This window comes from Rhinopithecus roxellana, chromosome 19 (genome assembly GCF_007565055.1).
Source record: "Rhinopithecus roxellana isolate Shanxi Qingling chromosome 19, ASM756505v1, whole genome shotgun sequence".
NCBI lineage: Eukaryota > Metazoa > Chordata > Mammalia > Primates > Cercopithecidae > Rhinopithecus > Rhinopithecus roxellana.
This window is the reverse complement of record NC_044567.1, coordinates 40,796,546-40,811,535: the sequence shown is the minus strand read 5'-3', so window position 1 is coordinate 40,811,535 and position 14,990 is coordinate 40,796,546. Positions and strand designations below refer to the sequence as shown.

At 45.5% G+C, this 14,990-nt stretch overlaps 1 protein-coding gene across 1 annotated transcript in view; it reads left to right on the top strand.

Moving 5' to 3' along the window:
• Positions 1–14,990, top strand: part of RPTOR (regulatory associated protein of MTOR complex 1) — a 418,321-nt gene that overhangs the window by 72,415 nt on the left and 330,916 nt on the right. Inside the window, exon 2 of the mRNA XM_030923092.1 lies at positions 4,598–4,700. Coding sequence (XP_030778952.1) covers positions 4,598–4,700 — 103 coding nt within the window. The remainder of the gene's footprint in view (positions 1–4,597; positions 4,701–14,990) is intronic.

The window sequence follows — 14,990 nt, the reverse complement described above, 5'->3', positions numbered from 1 at the left end:
ATACAAAAAGTTAGCTTGTCATGCTGGCAGGCGCCTGTAATCCCAGCTATTTGGGGGGCTGAGGCAGGAGAATTGCTAGAATTCAAGAGGCAGAGGTTGCAACGAGCCGAGATCGTGCCACTGAACTCCATCATGGTGTTTTGCCCAGTTTTGGAGTTAAATTGGTAGCTAGATGTTAGAGCAAACACATTGTTCTAGTTCATGTGTCAGTGTATTCTCAGGTGTTTTTCTTGTTTTCTTTCAAAGTAGAATGCAGGATGTAGGGTTAGGTGTGTATTGTGTAAACAAGGATGAATCAAATTAATTTCTTTCTTGTCTTGGTTCTTGTCTTTGTATAGTGTAGCTAATTTCACACATTCCAGCTGAGGGCCATGCCTTCCTATTGCTGGCCTGTAAAGAAGTCAGAAACGTCTTTCTCAGTAGCATTTAGTGAGTCAGGAATACCACACTCACTGACAGGCACGGTGAGGGGAGGCCCCTTAGTCATCCCATGGGACTCAAGGATGATCCTTGGGCTTCTATTAGCACTTTTGTGTAAGGGACTCAGAGATCTTCAGAGATCATTTTTATAAGTAACTAGAACTATGCATTTGACTGGGAATGTGAAAGTTTAAAAATTTAATTAGCTGCATTTGTAGAGGTGGAGGGAATATGACTTGTCTAGAATGACAGCCGAGATAGCAGAAATAGGAATAAAGTCAGAGGTGTTGGGAATGCCGCCTCACCGCCCTGTGTCAGCCTCCACTGCCTCCCCAACCCCGGTACACAGAGGAGGAAGGAGACCCAGCAGCCGCAGGGCCTCTTCACCCAGCGAGCTTCCCCTAGTCCTGGCTGCCCTACTTGCTGTCTCCCTGGACTTGCATCCACCCCTTACTCCCTGGATGCCCTGCTGGGAGGGGAACACCACCACCTAGTTCATGACCCTTTGGTGAAGGATGAAGTAGACTGTGTGTCTACACTGCACGGCTCAGGGAACAAGCACCTTAGCACAGGGAGGTCACCATTGATCAGAAGTGCTGGGACTGAGCCCCAAACCTGGCTGTGAACTTCCGGGGGGCAAGAAAGAACAGGGTTTTATGGGAAGTTACTGAGCGTACATCAGCCCAGAAAAACAGCTTTGCCCACCTTTTCCTGGGGTGCACAGAGCATATGGATCAACGGGGAGAAAGCACTGCCAGACAAGCCCCAGGTCAGCGGCAGTGGCACTTGGCCACGGGAGCAGCCGGTGGGTGTCTCCAGTTGGCCTGTTAATGCTGTTTCTTCCACTGGATTTTGCTACAGGAGCCTGACATCAGTTTAAGGCATATTCTCTTTGCAGATTAGGGACAAGATAAGAGAAGCCAGTTGGGAACCAGTTAAGCTCTGGGGAAGCACACGGTCTATTATGAAAATTAGAGAGCCTGATGGTGTGGATTGTTTTCTCATTAGAAGGCTTTCCTTCCCACAGAGGGCCCCTGCAGATGGCTGTAGGCAAAGCCAGCCTCTTCCTTTAGGAAGCAACTTGGAACTTGCTCCAGGGTTTAAATCAGTTCCTCCCCACATTACAGAGCATGAAAGGAACACCCTTGATTTAAAACTGTTGTGAGGCAGGTGTTCACAGTTGTTCACCGTGGCCACAGGAAGACCGCAGAAACGTTTCCAGGAAATGTCTAGTTTTAAGCACTTTATCCTCAAAGGCTGAGTTTGCTATACAATAATTGGGATTTGGGATTATGGATACCGATTACTTAAATATTACTTAAATATTGGATGACTAATTAAATACAGTGACTTTTGTTGTTCTGATTTTCAGTGCTTTCTCCTGATAAAAGATGAAGATCTAAAACCGAAACAAGAGGAATGATCTGTTGGAAAGAATGAGACAGACTTATTATTCTTAGATAGTATAGTTGTATACTTTCAAAACCTGAAAGAATCACCAAAAAGCAATTACATTTAACTAAGAATGTAGTAAAGGAACTAACCATTTTTCTTATATAGCAACAATTATCAATAAGAAACTGTTATGGGGAAATACGTATTTCCCTGAAATACTCATGAAATATCTGGAAATAATTTTAAAATTAAAAATTAAAAACATTTTTATTGGTGATAATTTTATACATTCATGAAATCAAATCAGAGTGATTAAGATACCTATCACCTTAAGTATTTACCATTTTCTTTTTTCTTTTTATTTTGTTTTTTTTTTTTTTTGTTTTTTTTTTTTTTGAGACGGAGTCTCGCTCTGTCGCCCAGGCTGGAGTGCAGTGGCCGGATCTCAGCTCACTGCAAGCTCCGCCTCCCGGGTTTATGCCATTCTCCTGCCTCAGCCTCCCGAGTAGCTGGGACTACAGGCACCCGCCACCTCGCCCGGCTAGTTTTTTGTATTTTTTAGTAGAGACGGGGTTTCACCATGTTAGCCAGGATGGTCTCGATCTCCTGACCTTGTGATCCGCCCGTCTCGGCCTCCCAAAGTGCTGGGATTACAGGCTTGAGCCACCGTGCCCGGCCTATTTTGTTTTGAGATGGAGTCTTGGTCTATTGCCCAGGCTGAGTGCAGTTGTACAATCTCAGCTCACTGCAACCTCTGCCTCCTGGGTTCAAGTAATTCTCCTGTCTCAGCCTCCTTAGTAGCTGGGATTACAGGTGCACACCACCACACCTGGCTAATTTTTGTGTTTTTAGTAGAGATGAGGTTTCACCATGTTGGCCAGGCTGGTCTTGAACTCCTGACCTCAGGTGATCCGCCTGCTTCAGCCTCCCAAAGTGCTGGGATTACAGGGGTGAGCCACCATGCCCGGCCTATCTTTTCTTTATGCTAGAAACATGCGAATTATTGTCTTTAGGTATTTTAAAAATGATTTATTCATTTATTTATTTTTAGAGATGGGGTCTTGCTGTGTTGCCCAGGCCAGAGTACAGTGGCTGTTGGCAGGCACAGTCATTGCACACTGTACCCTCAAACTCCTGGGCTCAAGCAATGCTCCTGCCCCAGCCTCCTGAGCTGGGACCACAGGTGCGCACCACCACACACTTCTAGCTGCTCCAAATGTACTGTCAATTAAATTAATGTTAACTGTCATCACTCTACTGATCTGTGGGAATAATCCCAGTAAGAAATGCACAGGATTTATTCGTGAAGAAAACTGTAAGAATGTTACTGAAAACAGTTAAAGGAGCATTGGGTAAATGGAGAACCGTATTATGTTCTGCATAGAAAATAGAATATTATGAGGATATTACTTCTTAATGATAAGTTCAAATTAAACTTCATTGCAATTTTAGTTCAGTGCAGTTTTAATAAAAATCCCAATGGGATTAAAAGATTGAAAAACTGATTTGAAAAAAATAAGTGAATATAAATAACTAAGTAAAATAAAAAAAATGAGGGTGAAAAATGACCCAAGTATTATGAAATATGAAGATAAATTAGTTAAATTAATGTAGTGCTAGTAGAAGTATTGGTTGATAGGTTAATGGGATGAATTTGATTACCCAGTAATAGAATTTTGTCTCTGTGAGAATTAATATATGTATCTGTGCACACCTATGAGTTTGGGGCAGATTATTTAACAGAGATTGACACAACTGGCTAGTTTTATGAGAAAAAGTTAATCCTTATCTTGTATCATATACCAGAATAAGTAACATCCAGACAGCTTAAAGGGTCAGTGTAAAACAGAAACACCGTACCGAAATACAGTCTTCCCTCATTCCGCAGATAGTTAGCACCTAGTCAGGGCCAGGGTTTTGCTCAAACGAGTGGACTTGAGCCTCTGGCCCACTGAGGAGTGTCCGTGGGCTGGCGCTCTGCCAGGAGGAAAGGACAGGTGCGATCGCAGCGTTCCCCAGCTTGTTCCACCCCGATGGGGAGTGTGGAAGGTGTGTTGAGGGGTATCCAGAGAAGGCCTCCCCAAGAAATTGATCTTTAAACTGAGATCCAAGGAGAGAGTCAGAGCTGGCCAGGTGACCCGGGGGAGGGGAACTCCCAGCAGAGGGAACTGTGGGTTTGAGGGCCGAGAGGTCAGTGTGGCCATGCCACAGTGTAAGTACGAGGAATGAGTGGATGGTCCACGGAGGGTGAACGACGCAGGCAGTGAGAACAGTGAACAACGCTAGGAGAACCAGGCAGCATCACTGATGTGAATGAATGCAAACTAAATCAACACGACAGCTTTTCTCATTAAATGATTGATGATTTTGAATAACAAGGATTTTATATCTGGTTTACTATCTAGTGGGAGTGTAAATTTGTGTATGCAAAGGAATTTGGCAGAATGTATTGAGTGTGTTAAAATGTTTATATCTTTTGATCAAATAATTCCGTTTCTGGAGATTTATCATAGCCTGAGAATAGCCCTTCCTGCTATGTCCCTCTCACTACCTGCCCCCCTTGCTGTGAAACCCTGCCTTCAGAGAAGGGCGTCACTCCTGCACTAGGGCTGGGGTAGCCAGGTGACAGGTGGAGGGCTGGCTGAAGGGCAGGTGGGTGGGGAAGGGGCTCAGTGTTCTGGGGGATGTTTTAAAAGCTGGAAGAACACATAAATGAGTTCCATATTGAAATATATATATATATATATATATATATATTTTTTTTTTTCTGTTATGCTTTCAGATGAAGACAGTCAGTGTTGCCTTAGTTTTGTGCCTGAATGTTGGTGTGGACCCTCCCGATGTGGTGAAGACCACGCCCTGTGCGCGCTTGGAATGCTGGATCGGTGAGTACCTCTCTCACCCGCTGCCACGAAGGCCCTCTGGCTGGCTCTGGGCTGGGCGGGGCTCGCCAAGCCTGTGGTCTGGTCCAGGGGTCCGTCTCCAGCTGTGCAAATCAGGATTTTTTTTCTTTTTGGAATCACATCACCTTTAAGTAATTTCAGATGCATTCACCTGTGATGTGTAGTGGAGAAAGTATTTCAAGAAAAATTAATAAGATAATGATTATTGGGTTATATAATTTTCTACTTTAAATTTGTTCTGTCTGGCATAGTATCTATGTACACTTAAAAAAAATGGAATGACTGATACCTGCATGGAAATGTAGAAAAGGTAAATGGAACCATTTCCAGCAAAGCGTCACATAATGGATCATGGCCCATAATAATAATGGCCAGCATTTGCTGAGTGCTTCCAATGTGCCAGATACCATTGGAAGCACTTTACAATTCACAATGCTCACAACAACCCTGTGTGGTGGGGTTTATTGCTAATCTCCATTTGAGAGCTGAGGAACATGAGACATAGAGATTAGTAATTTGCTCACAGTTGTCCTGTAAGTAGCAGAGCTGGGATTTGAACCTATGCAGTTCAAGTCCAGAGACTGTGTTTTGTTTTTTGTTTTTTTTTTTTAATTGTGGTAAAACATACACAACACAAAATACCATTCTAGGAATTATTAAGCGTACAATTCAATGACATGAAAGAATTCATAATGTTGTGCAAGCATTCTCACTGTCCGTCTCTAGAACTTTTTCACCATCCCAAACGGAAACTCTGTCTCCATTACACAACTCCTCATTCCTGCCTTCCCCCAGCCCCTAGTAACCACCATTCCACTGTCTGTCTCTATGAATTTGTCATTCTAGGGACCTCATATCAGTAGACTGATAAGGTATTTGTCCCTTTGTTTCTGGCTTCTTTCACTTAGCATAATGCCCCCAAAGTTCATCCACATTGTAGCATGTGTCAGAATTTCATTCCGTTTTAAGACTGAATTATATTTCATTGTATAGATACACCACACGTCTTTATCCATTCATCTGTTGATGGACATTTAGGTTGTTTTTACCTCTTGGCTACTGTGAATCATGTTGCTATGATATGCGTGTACAACTACCCGTTTGAGTCTCTACTTTTCATTCTTTTGGATATATACCTAGGAGTGGAATTGCTGGATCACATGGTAATTCTGCGTTTAGTTTTTTGAGAATCAACCTTTTGTTTTCCACAGTGGCTGCACTATTTCACATTCCCATCAGCAGTGTACCAGGATTCCAGTTTCTCCACGTCCTGGCCGACAGTTGTTATTTATTTATTTTTCTAATGGTCATCTTAACGGGTGTGAAGTGGATCTCGTGGTTTTAACTTGCATTTGCCTAATGATTTGTGATGTTGAGCATCTTTTATGGGCCTTTTGACCATTTATAGGTCTTCTTTGGAGAAATGTCTATTTAAGTTCTTTGCCCATTTTTGAATTGGGTTGTTTATTTTGTTGTTGTTGAGTTGTAGGAGTTCTTTATGTATTCTGAATATTGGTCCTTTAGTAGAGGTACGGTTTGCAAAGTTTTTCTTCCATCAGAGACTGCTCTTAACCATTCCACACTATATCTACTTTTCTTATTTTAGCATCAAATTTATTGAGATACAATTTTTTTTTTAATTTTTAAAATTTTGAGACCAAGTCTCACTTTTGTCGCCCAGGCTGGAGTGCAGTGGCATGATCTCGGCTCACTGCAGCCTCCACCTCCCAGGTTCAAGTGATTCTCCTGCCTCAGCCTCCCGATAACTGGGATTATAGGCATCTGCCACCATGCCCAAGCAATTTTTGTATTTTTAGTAGAGATGGGGTTTCACCATGTTGGCCAGTCTGGTCTCAAACTCCTGACCTTAGGTGATCCACCCACCTTGGCCTCCCAAAGTGCTGGGATTGCAGGCATGAGCCACCACACGCGGCCGAGATACAATTTATATACAGTAAAGTTCACATTTTTTAGGTGTACATTTCTTTAAGTTCTGACAAATATATAGTCATGTAACAAATGCCATAATCAATATATAGAATATTTCTGTCACACCAAGGAGGTTCCCTTGGGCCCCTTTGTAATCGATCCCCTCTCATTTCTCTGGCCTCTGGAAACCATTGATCTGATTTTTTCCTTTTACAGAATGTTATTTAAGCGGTGACATATAGTTTGTAGTTTCTCGTATCTTGCTTCTTTCCTTTAGCAGAATTTGTGATTCATCTGTAGCTACGTGTGTTAGTAGTTTTTTTGCATCATTCCATTTTTGTGGCTCTCCCACAATTTGTTTATCCATTTACTAGCTGACAGACATTTGGGTTGTTTCTAGTTTTTGGCAATTATGAATAAAATTGCTATAAGCACTTGATCTTTGTGTGGACATATTTTCTCTGGGTAAATATTCTGCCTCCCGGGTTCAAGCGATTCTCCTGCCTCAGCCTCCCGAGTAGCTGGGATTATAAGCATGCGCCACCATGCCTGGCTAATTTTGTATTTTTACTAGAGACAGGGTTTCTCCATGTTGGTCAGGCTAGTCTCGAACTCCCGACCTCAGGTGATCCACCCACCTCGGCCTCCCAAAGTGCTGGGATTACAGGCGTGAGACACTGCGCCTGGCCAAGTGTATGTTTAATTCTTTAAGGAACTGCTGAACTGTCAGTTTTTTAAAAGATTTTAAAAAATAATGAATAGATGTCTTTTATATTTACCTTCATATTTATTGTTTTGAGGACCATTCTTTTCTTTCCACAGTTCCAAGTTTCTATCTGGCATCATAATCATCATGCCTAAAGAACTTACTTTAACATATCTTGCAGTGCTGGTCTATAGGCATTAAATTTTCCTAAATTTCTGTTTGGAAAATTCTTCATTTTGTCTTTGTGGTTGAAAGGTATTTTTTCTGGGTGTATAATTTTCTGTTGACTCTTTTAGCACTGTCTTTCAAAATAGTCACCTGTTATTTTCTGGCTATCAGTTTCTGAGAAGTCTGCTGTAATTCTTTGTTTTTCTGTATATTTTGTTTCATTTTTCTCTGGCAACCTTCAAGATGTTCCCTTTGTATTCTCAGTAGCTTTATCTATAACCTATTAGTTTTTTTTTTGTTCGTTTGTTTTGGAATTTATTCTCCCCACCCTTTTTTTTCTTTTAGAGATGGGTGTCTCTCAATGTTGCCCAGGCTGGGCTGTGCTTGAACATCTGGGCTCTAGTGATCCTCTTGCCTCAGCCTCCTGAGTAGCTGGGACTATGAGTGCACAGTACTGCACCTGTGAAATTTATTCTTTTTGGGTTTCTGTGAGCTTCTTGGATGTGTAGTTGGATGTCTTCATCTTTGAAAAATTCCCATTATCTTTTCCAATATTTATTGATGGTTTCTCTCTCTTGTGGGACTCAGCTCTCTGTGTATTGCACTGTTGGACATTGTCCCGCAGCTCTTCCGTGTGTCTCTGTGTTCTGGGACTCAGCTCTCTATGTATTGCACTGTTGGACATTGTCCCGCAGCTCTTCCGTGTGTCTCTCTCTTCTGGGACTTAGCTCTCTATGTATTGTGCTGTTGGACATTGTATCGCAGCTCTTTCCGTTTGTTCTCTCCCATGTCGCATTGAGCTTTTGTTAGTCTGCTGATAAACCAGTCAAAGGAATTCTTTTTCTCTGATATTGGGTTTTTTATTTCTAGCATTTCCATTGACTATTTTAGTTTCCATCTCTAGGGGAAAGGCATATCGCCTGCCTTTCCTTCTAGAACCTCTGCTACGTTCATCATAGTTACCTTAGAGTCCTTGACCTATAGTTCAGAAATCAGGGTCAGCCCTGAGTCTGAGTCTCCTAATTCCTTTGTTATCTCTTGACTGTAATGTGCTTTTCCTTGCTTTTTTGTGTGCTTTATAAATTTTAATTGCATGCTGGACATTGTGTGTAGAACAATAGCGAATGAGGTAAGTCGTATAGTCTATAGTTTAGTAAGTAGTTAACTGGGGTTGGAATTTGTTGTTGTAATGGTTATACCTACTGCAGCAGAAACTTAGTTCTTAGAGTGATTAGTTGGTGCTTGTATCAGTCAAGGTTCTCCAGAGAAACAGGGGCAGTAGGGGTGTGTGTGTATGTGTGTGTGTGTGTGTGTGTGTGTAAGTGTAAGTATGTATGTATGTATGTATGCATGCATGTCTTGTAGTCTTCAGGCAGAAATTTCTTCTTAGGAAAACCTCAGTTTGGCTCTTAAGGCCTTTAACTAATTGGGTGAGACCCCCCCCATATTACCAAAGAAAATCTCCTTGAAGCCAGCTGATGGTGGATGTCACCATATGTAGAGAGTACTTTCACAGTGGCGCCTGGTTCGTGTTTGATTGAATTGCTGAATGCTGTGGCCCGGCCCAGTGGACACATAAAGCTGACCAGCACAGTCCTCCTGTGTTAGAGTGGGTATAGGCACGCCAGGGGGTTTTCCCAGGGTTCCTGCTCCACCCCTAGCCTGAGCTGTGCCTGCCCACCTGCCGCACCGAGTGGTCCCTGGCTTTGCCTGTCTCCTGGCACGGGATTTCCATTGCTAGTGACCCAGCGCCAGGCTGTGGAGTGGTGGGAGCTCTCTGTGGTCCTGGTTTCTCTTTAGTCTCAGGCAGGCCCTGGGTGTCTGGGCCTTGGACGGAGTGCAGTTGCAGTGTTTTCGCCTGTCCCCCCAGTGGTGGCAAACGTCTGCCTCGGTTCAGTGTAGAATTCTGTGCCCAGGGTGTGTTCTGCTCCTATCCCAGGAGTAGGCCGTTTTGCGCCTTCCCTCACCCCATCCTCCATGCCCTTCACCTGTGTCTTGGGACAATGTGTTCTAAGCCCATGGTGAGCAAGGTAGGTTTTGTCTGTATCTCCCCCCACCCTCCAGGTACAGGAGTGTTTGCCTGTTCTTGTGGACTGAGGGGCTTCTGGCCCCTGGGATCTGGCTTTGCTTCCTAGGGGAGGAGGTCTCTGGGGGCAGGTGGGCTTTAAGCCTCTCCACACTCTGTGCTGCCTCCAGAGTGGGTGCTTCTCATGAGCGTGCAGTGAGGGTGCACGCAGGGGAGTGTGAGCGCCCCTTGTGCCTGGACCCCCTGCGTTTCCACACGGATATGCGAGCCCACAGTGGGGCCTTGAGGACGCGTTACCATCTTAGCTGGTTTCTTTTGCAGACCTGTGCTCTTCGAAGGTGGCCTGTGCGTGTGCCTGGGCTCTCAGAGAGGACGGGCTGTGGGATTTGGTTTATTTGTCTGCCCTGCGGCCTCAGCTCTCTTATGAGCGCAAGAAAAGTGATGATGTTGCTGATTGTTCAGCTTTCTCATGTTGATAGGATTGGAGCAACTCTTCCCCCCCAGCTTTCTACATCCTAAGCAAAAGCAGAAGTTCCCTTTATTACTTTAACAAAAATTACAAATTATTCTCAAGCTGGGCAGCATAGTAAGAGACCATGTCTCTACAAAATATCAGAAAATTAGGGGGGCATGGTGGCTGATTTTGAGATGACAGATATGCCTGTAGTCCCAGGTACTCTGGAAGCTACAACAGGAGGATCACTTAAGCTTGGGAGGTCGAGGCTGCAGTGAGCTATGATTGTGCCAGTGCACTCCAGCCTGGGCAACAGAGTGAGACCCTGTCTCAAAAAACCCCAAATTCTTCTCATCTAAATCTAATCTGATCTGAATTGGAAATAAATGTGTTTCCTGCATTATTTGGCTCTCTCACTACGTGAGGGTGTTTTAGGATGACAGTTCCCTCACCCCTTCCAGGCTGCTTGTCCCCCACACCCCATGATGGAGCAGCTGTGTTTTGTGGTTGATTTTCTCAGACGCTCTCTTGGCTCACTGCTGGCTCCCGGTGACTGTGCTGGTTGAAATTGACTTCTTATTAGCCACCGTAGACTCTTTCCGCTTCATCTGTCCCTTGTCACAGCTGAATGTAATCAGTTGTTTTCTCTTCCTCTGCAGTGATGCTTATGTGAGGCTTTTAGAAGAAGCCCTCCTCATCCAGATCCCTGTGTGTGCTCTGGGGACGCGCAGGCCCTTTGGGGTTGTGTAGGTGGTGTCGTCTGAGGATCCGAGTTGCTCTTCCCGGCCTGAAGAGCCTGAGATTTTGTCAGAGCTCACCGCCCTCTCCCACACAGTCTCTTTGATCAGTATTTACACAGTGTTAATGAGAATGGAAAGAACTCCATGCTTCTTTCTTGGTGTGAAAGATCCAGCAATTGAGATTTCTGAAAATTGTGTTTTAAAAGTTTTTCTGCCGTTTAGAAATATAGTCTACTTTCTGATAATTTCAAGTGAGTTTTAAGTTTAGAAGGGCATGTGCTTTTTCTAAGTTGGAAAAATTTTATTTGGCCTTTATTAAAAAGTGGGCAGGGGCCTGGTCCTGGTGATGGTGGTTTTAACAAATGGCATGAGAGGATAAGAAGCCTAGTGATTGGAATCGGCACATTTGCAGGAGTGTGTAGCAGCCCACATTTTATTTTTTAGTTTATTTATTTACTTTAAAATTTTCATTTTTCTGAGGTAGGACCTCACTCTGTTGCCCAGGCTGGAGTGCAGTGGTGATCATAGCTCACTGCAGCCTCAAACTCCTGGGCTCAAGCCATCCTCCTCCCTCAGCTTCCTGAGTAGCTGGCACTGTAGACGTGCATCCCCCGCGCTTTTAAAATTTTTTGTGGAGACAGGGTCTCACTTTGTTGCTCAGGCTGGTTTCGAACTCCTGGGCTCAAGTGAATCTCCCACCTCAGCCTCTTCAAAGTGTTGAAATTACCGGCATGAGCTACCACACTAGGCCCATTTTTTATTATGAAAAAAAAAGTTCCAAAAGTTGCAAGTATAGTACTAAGCTGTGTCCTTTCTGATTCATTGAGAGAAGGCTGCTGACGTGGTGCTTCAGCACCTCTGAATTCCTTAGTGTGTAATTCCTGCCAACAGGGAGTTTCTCTTTCCAGACGGCAATGCAGTCACCAAAATCAAGGAGCTTCGCATGGACGTGTGACTGCCACGTAAGCCTCAGCTGCATGCAGGTTTGCCAGTGTCCCAGGAATGTCCTTTGTAGCACAGAATCCTGCTCATCCATGCGCCATCCTCATTTCCTCTCACTCAGTCTAAAGCAGTTCCACAGGCATTCCGTGACACCCCGACCCTGGCGTGTGAAGATGGCAGCCTCTTGGTTTAGTAGAATGTCTCTGGTGCCTCCTAATGATTCCATTTAGGTCATGCTTCACTGGCAGGAGCATCGCGCAGAGCTGCCTGCTTCACGCGGGCTTCGCCGGGTGGTGCGGGGCTGTGATTTATCCATTACTGGTCATGCAGATCTTCTCAGCTGATTAAGCTGGCGCCTGCTGGACCTCATGTGAAATTCCCCTTTGTAGTTGAAAGGTATTTTCGGGAAGAGGTGCTTTGAGATTGTGCAAATATTCCTTTCCTCGTCACTTTCAGTTTCTTCATTTTGAACTCATGGCCTCCATTTTCATTCAGTGGATTTAGAATCCAGTGTTATCCTTTGGTGCTGAGCTTGTCTCCCTCTGGTTGTTGGGAACCCACTGGGCCGGATTTTTTGACTTCTGTCTTGCTTCCATCATTCATGGAGCATGTGGTTACTTTGTCTTATCTAGTCTTTTTCGCAGCCTCGTTCCTCCTAGTGGAATGTGGTGTTAGAAACTGAGATGTGGGTGCCAGGTGTTCTCTTTGAACTGACGTGCTATTGCTCCCGGGACCTCTCTTGCTGGACAGAGCAAGGAAATGCGTGTGTGTGCATACCGTGTGTGTGTGCGTACTGTGTGTGTGCGTACTGTGTGCATGGGTGCATACTGTGCATGCGCATACTGTGTGCGTGTGCATACTGTGTGTGCATACTCTGAGTGCATACTATGTGCGTGCATACTGTGTGTGTGTGCATACTGTGTGCATACTGTGTGTATGCATACTGTGTGCGTGTGTGCATACTGTGTGCGTGTGCATACTGTGTGCATGTGCATACTTTGTGTGCATGCCGTGTGCATACTGTGTGTGTATACCGTGTGTGTGTGCATACTGTGTGCATGCATACTGATGTGTGTGTGTATACTGTGTGTGTATACTGTGTGTGCATACTGTGTGTGTGTGCATACTGTGTGTGTGTGCATACTGTGCGTGTGCATACTGTGTGTTTGCATACTGTGTGCATGTGCGTACTGTATGCAGACTGTGTGCTTGTGCATACTGTGTGCATACTGTGTGTGTGCATATTGTGTGTGTGCATACTGTGTGCTTGTGCGTACCGTATGTGCTTGCATACTGTGTGTGCATACTGTGTGCGTGTACATACTGTGTGTGTGCATACTGTAGGTGTGGGTGCATGCTGTGTGCGTGTGCATACTGTATGTGTGTGTGCATACTGTGTGTGTGTGCATACTGTGTACGTGTGCTTCTCTCTCTACACATTTGTCTCAGTATTTCTGTACCTCTCTACATTTACATTCATGCCTATTCCACCTCATGGGGGTTTTCCGTATTTGTAGCTCCATCTTCTGACAGTGACAACCTTGGTATCCTTTGTCCTTATTGTATTGGCTAATGTGGTACCTCCTCCTGTGTGGACCCTTTTCTCCTCTCTGCCATTGCTGTCCCTCTCTGACCCCGTTATCCTTTGCTGTTTCACCCCCAGTGTCTGCCTTTCTCACTGTCCTGGTCCAATACCCATATGGTCACCTCCCTGCAACCACACCTCTCCTTCTTCCTCTGCACGGGCTCTGGGCCCAGTCAGACTTGACAGCTCATTCCAGGCCACTGTGGCTCCCATTATCCTGGGGCAGATGCCAGCTTTGCCCAGACCCACCTTGTGGCTTTAGGATTGTTAAAAGAAGGGATTTTAGCATTTTCAACAAGTGCTTTAGGTTTCAGGCCTGGGCAGCCAAGGGAAGGATGATACACCAGTAACCAAGACTGGGAGCTGGGCCGGCTGGGCAGATGGTGGGATTCCATTTGCACATGGTGAGGTGCTTCTAGGAACCTCCGAGTGGAGCCACCATCCAGCGGAAAGCAGATCTGGTGGGAGAAGGGGGCTTGTTATAGACTAGAGGAACCAGGGGAGGTCACCGCATAGCACGAACTAGACCAGAGGGTGTGGGGCAGAGGCAGGGCCCTGAGGGTGCAGAGAGGGGTACCGAAGAGGAGGACCAGCGTGCTTCTGGATGAGTGCATGGAGGAGCTTCTGGTCAGCATTGTCAAGGCTGAGAGGTGGGGACCGGGCTGATTGTAGCGACCTGAAGAGTGAAGGCAGATGAAGTGGGGAAGCTTGTGGGGCGGCTTGGCCAGGAAGGTGAGGAGTGGGTGCTAGTGATGGGGCTGGGCTCGGCGATGGGTTTGCTCTGCCTTCCTCAAGATGAGAATGACTGGGGCTGTGGAGGAACCCTTCCTTACAGGGATTGGTGCAATCAAATTACTTAAAAACCTGTTACCGTTTAGAAGTCAGAGCTCAGGATTTTATATTTGGTCTTAGCATTTTGAGATCTATTACTGGAAATCGAGATTTTGTGTTAAGACTCCAGCTTTATTCCTTCCAGCTGTGCTACACATTTAACTGTTTTGGGCCTCAGTTTCCTCATCTGTAAAGTGGAGCTAGTGGGGTTGGGGAATTAACTGGGAGCAGAGACCCAGTTTGGTGCAGAGACTGGTCCTCACCTCCGCTGCCCCAACCCCAGTCCCTACTTCTAGCCCAACATCACAACACCTCAAATACCCCGACCGCTACGTCACGGCGCCGAAGCATCCCGACCCCTACCAACCCTGTCTTAGTCTATTGTTGCTGCTCTCACGGAATACCCAAGACTGAGTAATTTATAAACGACAGAAATGCATTTCACACAGTTCCGGGGGCTGAGGAGTCTAAGATAAAGGCACTGGCAGGCCTGGTGTCTCCTGAGGGCCCTGTCCATCTTCCAGTGCTGTAACACTGTGTCCTGTCACGGTGGAAGGGACAGAAAGGCAGAAGGTGTGACTAGTTCCCTCCAGCCCTTTTATGAGACACGATCGCCTCCTGAAGGCCCCATCTCTTCATACTATCACATTGGGCTTCTGTTCCAACACGTACATTTTGGGGGACACATTCAGAACATAGCACCAGCCCCAGTACCCCCCTGCAGATCACCCATACCCCTCCCCAATATGCCCCAGTACCCCCACTCCAGATCGCCCACACCCCTCCCCAACACGCCCCAGTACCCCCACTCCAGATCACCCACACCCCCCCAACACGCCCCAGTACCCCCACTCCAGATCACCCACACTCCTCCCAACACGCCCCAGTACT